Raw genomic sequence first — 9,602 nt, 5'->3', positions numbered from 1 at the left:
TATCTAGTTATTGGCTGCTGGAGAGGGTGTGTTCTGGTCTTTTTGTCTCCTTAACTTTTTATTGTCTCCTTTGAACTGTGTGTAAATGTGTTTATCTTTATGTGCATGGTGGATGGCTGAATTGTCTACGTGCCAGGATTTATGGAATTCTCTTGCATTTTAGTTTCCCAGCTGAAATTGTGGTTGTTACTGTCGATGTGTTATGAGATGAAGAAGTTTTCACTGGGTCTTCTGACTGCTAGTTGGCGTTCATCAATGTGCTGTGCTAGTTTTCTCCTATCTGTCCTAAACAGCAGCTGTTATAGTCCTTATTCTGTATATTGCAAATGACTCCTGATTTTTTTCCCCCCTTCTGAGTCTTTTGGTTTATTTAAGATATTTTAGAGCAGTGGTCCCCAACCCCCGGTCCGCGGACCGGTGCCGGGCCGTGAAGTACCTGGCACCGGGCCGCGCAGCGGCCGGGGGACAGGAACGCTTCAGCGCAAAGGCTCCTGGGCCGTGCGCAATGGGCCTGCGCAAAGGCTCAGGCTCCTGGGCCGTGCGCAATGGGCCTGCGCAAAGGCTCCTGGGCTGTGGCCCCACCCCTGCGCGCGCTCAGCGGGCCGCGGCCCCACCCCTGCGCGCGCTCAGCGGGCCGCGGCCCCACCCCTGCGCGCGCTCAGCGGGCCGCGGCCCCACCCCTGCGCGCGCTCAGCGGGCCGCGGCGATAAAAAGGTTGGGGACCACTGTTTTAGAGAACTTTAATTGGTTTGTGTGCCATGGTGTTGCCGCATGGTTCTAATGAACTGTCGGTGGTTTCAGATATGTTTTTTATGTCGGAGTGCCATATATCTCCCATATCCATCCAAGTAGGGAACATCATTGGTGCTGCCTAGATTAGTTAATTTTTGATTTGGTTGATTGGGGGTGGGGGGGGGAATGACTACCAGGTGTCCTCTCAATGAATGAAAACACACAAGAGAAAAATTTAAAAGCATCATCTGCCCTTGGATTAGAGTTTATTGATTAGTGACACCACATGGAAAAGAAAGTCTGATGCACAATCTTGTTCTGTGGGTCTGCAGGCTGATGTTGTAGTAGCCAGGGAGATTCTGGCTTCCAACCTTCAAGGTGCTTCCAGCTGTATTTAGTACACAGCCATCTTGCACAGATAAGACAGTTTCATCTCACAAAACTGGTCATTCCATACTTTATAGTCTAGAAGAAATCAAATAATTGATTAGACTTTTGTTGCAATTTTTGTAACAATCTTATAATTTGTATCTAAGAAGACAATATTTTGTCACAAAAGGATTAACTTTTTTGGATAGGAACATTTAAACATATACCTTTGCCATTATAGTTTACAGGTAGTCCTTAACTTACAACCATTTATTTAGTGACCATTCAAAATTACAACAGCACTGAAAAAAATTGATTTATGACTGGTTTGACATGACTGTTGCAGTACTCTTATGATCAAGTTATCAAAATTTGGACATTTGGCTACTGGCATATGCTTATGACAGTTGCAGTGTCCTGAGGTCATGCGATCCCTTTTTGTGACTTTCAAACAAGAAAAGGTAATGGGGAAGCCAGATTTGCTTAACAACCTGAGACAGCTGATGCATCTCACGGGATGGCACTGCTTGGTTTCTATTCCTCTGAGTTCCCTCCCTGCGTTCCTGCCCCCCAGTTACTGATGACAGGCTGTCAGCTTGCAACGTGTAGCTTAGCAAAAGGGCAGCCATGACACGAGTGTTGTTGAGATCTTCAGAAAAAGGAGTGAGGAAGGACAATAGGTGGCATTACACCAAGGGCAAAATGAATATGTCCCATTCTGATGATCTTGGAATTGAGATCATCAATGAGCTTCATTGAGCTTAACTGGGTTCAGCTTCTTTCAAGGCCTCAATACAGGTTTTATGAGTTTCCCTTCTCACACCTAAAAAACAATGCCATCACTTCAGTCGTGATGCTGTCGGGAATATTGAACTCTCCAGGGTCAGGACTTGGAAGAGGGGGTAAAGTAAAAGTAAGCTAGATGATAAAAGTAGGAAAAATGTATCTCTGCATCCCATTGTGGCTGGGTGAGCTTTTTTTGCTCAGTCAATTAAGGTCTTAACTGGATTTGTGCAATAAACTGACCCTCTGGCTAAGTAAAGTTTGCACATCTTCGTAAGCCATGGAAAAAAATTAATCCAGGTCTAAGATAACAAAACTAACTCATGTCTACCTGAGTCAGTTGGAATGCCAGCAGCTACAATTTGCAGAATATGCAAAGCTCAGTTAGGTATTTTATTAGATTTTGTGCACGTCTATGGGGCTGTGGATTAACATGCTGTCCAAACCCACTGAAGTCTCTGACTTCATGCATATTGGCTGTGGAAGATTGGAAGGTTGTACTTTTTCACCCATCCAGAGAACACATGTTTGAGAAGTCTGATATACTAGAACAAAAAATCTCCTTACCGTTGGAATATAACTCGACACAATTCTGCCTCTCTTGGCAGTTAGAAGGTTGATTTTGTGCCCAAGGCATGTAATCCGCCACGGATGCGTCTACCCATCTCATTCGTATCTGTAGGGAGAGAAAGCAGTGTCATCTCCCCAAGTGTTTTCTGAATCTTGCAGAAAAGAGGATATTTCTTCTCAAATGTACTTCTTAACAGCCGTAGGGTCAAATGTAAGAGGGATCAAGTTGTCCTAGGGGACAACAGGTTAAGTATAAACCAGCAGTGCGCTTCAGCTACCCCCCAAAAAATAAATAAATAAAACACCAAGATAGGCTCAAGATCAGAAAAGGTTGATAGCATTGCTTAACACTGCACTAGTGAGGCCACAATTAGAATACTTAGAATCCAGTTCTGGCCACCACGATAGAAAAAAAATGTTGAGACTCTGAAAAGAGTGCAGAGAAGAGCTAGAAAGATTAGAGGGTGGGAGGCTGAAACATGATGACCACTTGCAGGAACTGAGTATGTCTATCTAACGAAGAGAAGAATTAGGGGTGATGTGATAACAGTCTTCCAATATTTGAGGGGCTGCCACAGAGCAGAGGTGACTATTCTTCAAAGCACCTGTAGGTAGGACAAGAAGTAATGGGTGGAAGATGATCAAAAAGTGATCCACCCTAGTGTGAAATTTTCTGACAGAACAATGAATCAATAGAACGGCTTGCCTCCAGAAGTTGTGTGTACTCCATCGCTGGAGGCTTTCAAAAATAGACTGAACAACCAACTGACTGGGGTGGTATAGGGCTTCTACTTTGAGCAGGAGGTTGGACTAGAAGACCTCTGAGATCCTTTCCATTCCTAGGGTTCTATATTCTACATTCTGTTCTAAAACATGAGAGAATAAATTCAGGCTCAGGTGATTACATGCATACAGTGTTTCAGGGAAACTGAAAAATATAAGTCCAGTCCAGCACAATACCAGTGAAAAAGAAAAAAAAAATCTAAGAAAAAACCAGCATGGTTACATGAATATCTCTTCAATCAACTGAATGTCAAAAAGGACAGGTACAAAAAATGTAAAGAGGGACACATAACTAAGGCAGAATATCAGCAGGTAGCCCGAATCTGCAAAGATAAACTCAGGAAAGTAAAGACTCAAGAATCTGATTGATTATATCCCACAGTTCTGAAGCTGCTGTCTTATTGTTATTTCAGAACCATTGTACCATATCTTTCAAAAATTCTGGAGCACTGGGAAACTACCAGTGGATTGAAAAAGAGCTGATGTGGTTCCCATCTTCGAGAAAGGAAAAAAACAGATCCAAGAAATTACAGATCAATCAGCCGAGGATCAATATCTGGGAAGACACTGGAAAAATAAGAAGAAAACAGATCTCCAAACATTAAGAAACAAAGTTATAACTAGAAGCCAGCATGGGTTTGTTAAAAACATGTCATGCCAAATCAATCTTATTTTATTCTTTGACTAAATTAGCAGAGCAGCAAAATGTTCTGAACATGGTATACTTAGACTTCAGTAAGGCATTTGACAAAGTAGACCACAACCTACTTCTTGGTAAGCTAGAAAAATGTGGGATAGACAGCATCACCCCCAGATGGATTTGTATCTGCCTGACAAACCTTACTCAACGAGTAGTCTTTAATGGTACCATATCCACATGGAAAGAAGAAAGCAGTGGTTCCATCTTATGCTCAGTACTTTTCAGTATTTTCATAAATGATTTAAATGAGGGAATAGAAGGAGAACTCATCAGTTTTACAGATGTCACTAAGTTGGCAGGAATATCCAACACCCAGAAGACAAGCACAGGATCAAAAAAGATCTTGACAGACTTGAACAATGGGCTCTATCCAACAAAATGAATTTTAATGTGGAGAAAAGCAAAGATTTACACCTAGGCAAAAGAACCCCAAAGGTAGAAGTACAAATTATGGTTCAAAAACAATAACTGTGAGACGGACCATCCTTTAGTCAGATCTCATCTGGAATCCTACATTCAGTTTGGGTTACCACATTACAAAAAAGATGTTGAGACTGGAAAAAGTGCAAAGAAGAGCAACAGATGATTAAAGGCATGGAGATAAAAATATATGAAAAACAGTTACAGGAATTGGGTATGGTCAGCCTAGAGAAAAGAAGGACTGGGGTGACATGATAGCAGTATTTGAGGGGCTGTCACAAAGAAGATGGGGCCAACCTATTCTCCAAAGCTCCCGAAGGCAAGACAAGAAGCACCAGATGGAAACTAATCAAAGAAAGAAGCAATCTGGAATTAAGGAGAAACTTCCTAACAGTGAGAACAATTAAGTAGTGGAACGGATTGCCTACAAAGTTCTGGATGCTTCATCACTGGAGGATTTTAAGAAGAATCATTTGACTAAAATGGTATACCGCAGTGATGGCTAACGTTTTTGCTATCACATGCCAAAAGTGGGGGGGGAGCTCGGAGTGGTCATGCGCGCGCGTACCCATACCCATAATTCGATGTGCCCCACCCCCCCGCATGTGCATGCGAACACACACCCCCGTGCTCTCCCCACTTTTGGCATGTGATGGCACGGTGGGCCCAGGAGGCCCATTTTTCACTCTTTCCAGGCTCCAGACCCTTTCTAGGAGCCTGGGGAGGGCGAAAACGGCCTTCCCCACCTCCCGAAGGCCCTCCAGAAGCCGAAAACAGCCTGTTTGCCAACTTCTGCTTGGCCCGGAAGGCCCGAAAATCAGCTGGTGGAGCTGAGCTCGCGTGCCCACTGATATGGCTCTGCGTGCCACCTGTGGCACGCGTGCCATAGGTTCGCCACCACGGGTATAGGGTCTCATGGTTGAACAGGGGTTCAGACTAGAAGACCTCCGAGATCTCTTCCAACTGTGTTATTCTATTAACTAAGTATGGTAGCCATTGGTTTTTGGAGCTTCGTACAGTAGGTAATAAAGGGCAGATTCAAAGCTGTCTTTTGGCTCATCAATGGGCCAATTATTTCCATTTCCATTTTCTGCGAGACATGAGCCCTCCATGACACTTAGATAGATCTTGGATCAAGTTAGTTCAGGGCTAGAAGCATGATTATCATAATTTAATCATCACTAGAAAGTTGCATGTTTCCATTTTCCAAATGGATCTCACTCAAAACGTCTTAAGAGATCTCCCAGAAAGGAAGACACATAGAAGAGAAAGCCACAGAGGTCTGGAAACACCTCCAAAAGATCCCACTTCACTTAAGGGCCTTCTTTCCAGTCATAGCTGTTGATCAGCATCCAAACACAGGTGATGAAAGTTCCTATGTTGAACTGTGTGAATTGGAACACGGGTGCCCTGGGTGGGCAAAGACTATGAGGGAGTTTGGAATTGTGACAGAGTTTGTTAAAAATGCTTATACTCACTGATGAGGGGAAACGATACAGATATTTTTGTAATTTCTCTGTTTATCTACTCTTGAGCAATCAGCTTGTGTTTCCTTATTTATTCTACGTGGTTCCTAGCCAGCCTTGTGAGTGTACCAAAAGGATACTATTGCTCAGATCTGAAGAAACGTGTCATTTAGAGAGAATTGGGATTTTTTTTTTTTAATTTTGATTTATATGCCGCCCTTCTCCGGAGACTCAGGGCGGCTTACAATGTGTTAAGCAATAGCCTTCATTCTTTTGTATATTTTATACAAAGTCAGCTTATTGCCCCCACAAACTGGGTCCTCATTTCACCTACCTTAGAAAGGATGGAAGGCTGAGTCAACCTTGAGCCTTGGAGAGATTTGAACCAGCAGAAATTGCAGGCAGCTGTGTTAATAACAGGGTGCACTAAACCACTGTACTATCAAGGCTCACTGTACTATCAAAGGGATCTGTCCCTTTGTCCATTCCGGGCTCAATCTAGACAGCGTGTGTAACATAGCCATGGTCAACTTCTTAAGATCCGAAAATTGCACTGAGATCCAAAACTGAATGTTTTGAAGGCTCTCCAAGGAACCCCCCCACATACTAGGATTGCTATCATGCTGTTGTTAAGTCCTGGTGTAATTGTGCTGTGATGTAAATCCATTGACAGATTGGCCTATTCTTGTCACTTCCCCCCTCCCTCCCCCCAAGCTTTTCATTGTCTTCAGATATACCACTCGCTCCCTTTTCTCCCAAACGTCTACTCACCTTCCCGCCCCTGACTTTGTACATTCCAATCCAGGTTCTATATGCCTCTCCGTAATTAGTGAGTATAGCAGAAGCTATGCTGTTCATTTCCCGTTCGCTGAGGATGGAAGCAAGGTGGGCATGTTTGCCATGGGAACTGCATTCTGTCTGGGAGACACCAAGCAGACACAGGTTAGGGCTTCCTGCTTTAGATGCTGACCCTGTCCTTTAGACCAGGATCTTCAAACCTGGCCACTTTAAGACTTGTGGACTTCAACTTCCAGAATTCCCCAGTCAGCATGGCGGAGTGTCGTCAGTTTGGTGACCCTTGCTTTAGAGCCCTCCCTCAGTTCCACCAGTCTATCCTTGTCCTTCCTGATTCCCCAACTCCATCACCCAGCTCCTGTCTTCACGACATCTAAACTCTATAGCATGGAATCAAAAGCAGGACCTAAAAAGCAATCACCCAGGCTCACTGCAGTATTTATCCCTTCCAACTCTGTGATTCTGTATTTTAAACTGCATAAATATGCATAATCAGCAAATACCTAGCTACTTCCCTTCCCATCTACTGTTACTATCCTCAAGAAAGAGTCTTAATAAAGAGAAACATATCAATTATGCTGGAAAAGATAAACCATAGAGAACTGAGGACTTCAAGGTTGCCTCAATTAGCACATTCCTTTTTTGTTTCTGTTTTGAAACAAAATTCCTCCAGTAATTTGTTTCCCTCACAGTAGAAGCTTCGTCTGGCAACATCCTTTCTCTGCTGTGCCCCTATGATGTTACTTTCATTGCTCCTCAGTCCTACCATTAGACAACCCTAAGCTATGCTTTTCTATACTGAGGCTTAACTATGTGAGGGGTCCTTGATGGTCTCAGAGCTTGTTGCCGATGATATTACCTAGTTTGAGCGATGCAGGAAAATAACCAAGCTCAGAGAGCACCAAGACCCCTTATTTCAACCATGATCGCATTATTGTGGCCACCAAATTGCCTTATTTTTTACCATAATCTTTGGACAACTCTGCTCACTCCTCCCTCCCTCCCTCCCTCCCTCCCTTCCCAGAGGGAAGCATTATGCTCAGAAAACAATCCAATAGGCTGAGCTGGAACCGGACATCCAAACATGGAGGTGGATGGGGCTCCTCTTACCTCTGCATCGTTCCAGCTCAGTTTATTCTCGAAAAATCCGTAGCAATGCTGCTCATAAAGAAACCAGTTCAGGGGACAAGATACTGCTTCCAGGCCTGTTGGTGGAAAGAGAAGGCGTTGTCAAAGAGGAGGAGATGGGGGTCACCCGCCCTGAACCCATAGATTCAAACTGAAAAGAGGGGGAGGAGAAGGGTCTTGAAAAGGGGGAAGAAAAGAGACACCTTAGAAATAAGGGCAGGACGGTGCCCAGCTGGAGGGAAGCCAGGACATGGATGGGGTGCAAAGTACGGCGAGAGGCTGGGAAGACAGGTGGAGGCAGCCTCCCCTCAAGTAACAGGGTCAGAAGAAGAAAACAAAAGAGCAACTCAACAAGGACCGATATCTGGACCAATGGGCTGGGAAGGGTCTCAGGACACCCTTTGCTTAAATACCAATGGATGGTTGGGTGGATTTTCTGCTCTTCGGTTTCACAAATACCTTGACCCATTGTTTACTAATTCATTGTTGGTCTGCTATTAATCTTGGTTAATCTTTGTTTACCTGTTGTTGATTGCTGGCAAGGGGGTATTTGGGGTTTTTGGTCTCCTTTTTGGCTTTCTGATTGTCTCTCTTGAATGGTGTGTAAATGTTGTTTGTGCTTAGCTGAATGTTGGTGCCCAAACCCTTTGGTTAATTTGGGGTTCCTATAACCCACATAATGTCACAACACATATCTGCCAGAATATGGCTTTGATTGCATGGTTGGGCCCACATTCTGGCTCTGACTCCCATTCCTGTGAACCCCACAATTTGTCCAGGGTGAATAACATTGCCTCTAGAGCTTTTCCTGACCTTCGTCATCTCAATACTTGAAGATCTGAGGAGAGAGCTTAGCTTACATTCCGTTTTGTGATGGCAATCTTTATATTTTCCTGCCATGACAGGGCATTTTCTCCCCAATTTGTATGGCTGGAACTACATCCATTTTTTGAGTTGTCCATCAGAGAATCCTAGGGCTGGAAGGGACGTCGGAGGTTTTCTAGTTCAATCTTGTGTTCAAGGCAGGACACTTTATAGCATCCCAATCAAATGGGTGGGTGATGAAGCATCCACATCTCCGGGAGGCAAGCTATTCATTGATTAATTTTTCTCGCTGTCAAGATAGGAAACTTATTATTTCCATGCCGGATCTTCCTTTAATGAGTTTCCACCCATTGGTTCTTGTCCTGCCTTTCTATGCTTTGGAAACTAAGTCAACTTCCTCTTCTCTGACAGCACTTAAAGTACTGGAATCCTGCTATCATGTCACTACTAGTCCTCCTCTTTGCTAGACTAGACATATCTAGTTCCCTTAGCCTCATACACTTTAGCCTCCAGACCTCATACCATCTATGTGGCTCTTCTCTTTCTAGAAATGCTTCAACGTTTTTTTGCATCAACAAAGACCTACCTTGTATGAAGAAAGAGGCCACCAGGAAGCCCAAAAAGGGCACACACAAAGAGGCGAACCCCATCTGGAAGGGAAAAGAAAGAGCAAGCTAACTCAAGGAGCTGCTGTTATCAGATGTATTGATGTCCTCCAGCTGTGTTGATTTCAGAAGGAGATTGGATAAATTCTAGGAGGAGGATGGGATCTCATCGACTCCTAGTCTTTCTGGCTGTTTATCCCCTCCTGAGTCAAGACTGTTGGATGAGCAGGCACAGAAACAGCCAGGGAAGTGATTGAAACCTGGGAAACGGCCCCCTCCTCAGTCAACAAGAGTGCTGATTTACCACCAGTTGGTTAAATACTTGGGAGGCGAGGGCTTGGCAGCACAAACTTCAGCTAATGACTTAATAGCCAGCCATCAATACCCCAATCAACATCTAACAAGCCACATACAATATGCACCATA

The 9,602-nt window shown here is 44.0% G+C and overlaps 1 protein-coding gene across 1 annotated transcript; it reads right to left on the bottom strand.

Moving 5' to 3' along the window:
* Positions 1 to 1,126: 1,126 nt before the first annotated feature.
* LOC139319805 (C-type lectin lectoxin-Thr1-like) lies at positions 1,127 to 9,221 on the bottom strand. The gene is made up of 5 exons (XM_070947843.1): positions 9,158 to 9,221; positions 7,729 to 7,823; positions 6,595 to 6,741; positions 2,452 to 2,560; positions 1,127 to 1,197 (listed from the first exon to the last, which is right to left on the bottom strand). Exons 1-5 carry the CDS (start codon positions 9,219 to 9,221, stop codon positions 1,127 to 1,129), a joined length of 486 nt encoding a protein of 161 aa, XP_070803944.1.
* Between the last annotated feature and the right edge of the window lie 381 nt (positions 9,222 to 9,602).

This window comes from Pituophis catenifer, unplaced genomic scaffold (genome assembly GCF_029215685.1).
Source record: "Pituophis catenifer annectens isolate HBS135680 unplaced genomic scaffold, rPitCat1.0.hap2 SCAF_7, whole genome shotgun sequence".
NCBI classification, from domain to species: Eukaryota; Metazoa; Chordata; class Lepidosauria; order Squamata; family Colubridae; genus Pituophis; species Pituophis catenifer.
This window is presented reverse-complemented; position numbering and strand designations above follow the sequence as displayed.

Excerpts from the sequence above, each read along its gene's own strand:
- LOC139319805 (XM_070947843.1), bottom strand. The coding sequence starts at position 9,221 with ATGGGGTTCGCCTCTTTGTGTGTGCCCTTTTTGGGCTTCCTGGTGGCC. Across the intron at positions 2,561-6,594 it reads ACAAAGTCAGGGGCGGGAAG|ATACGAATGAGATGGGTAGA; the intron begins GTGAGTAGACGT and ends CTCTCCCTACAG. Across the intron at positions 1,198-2,451 it reads TGTCGAGTTATATTCCAACG|ACTATAAAGTATGGAATGAC; the intron begins GTAAGGAGATTT and ends GATTTCTTCTAG.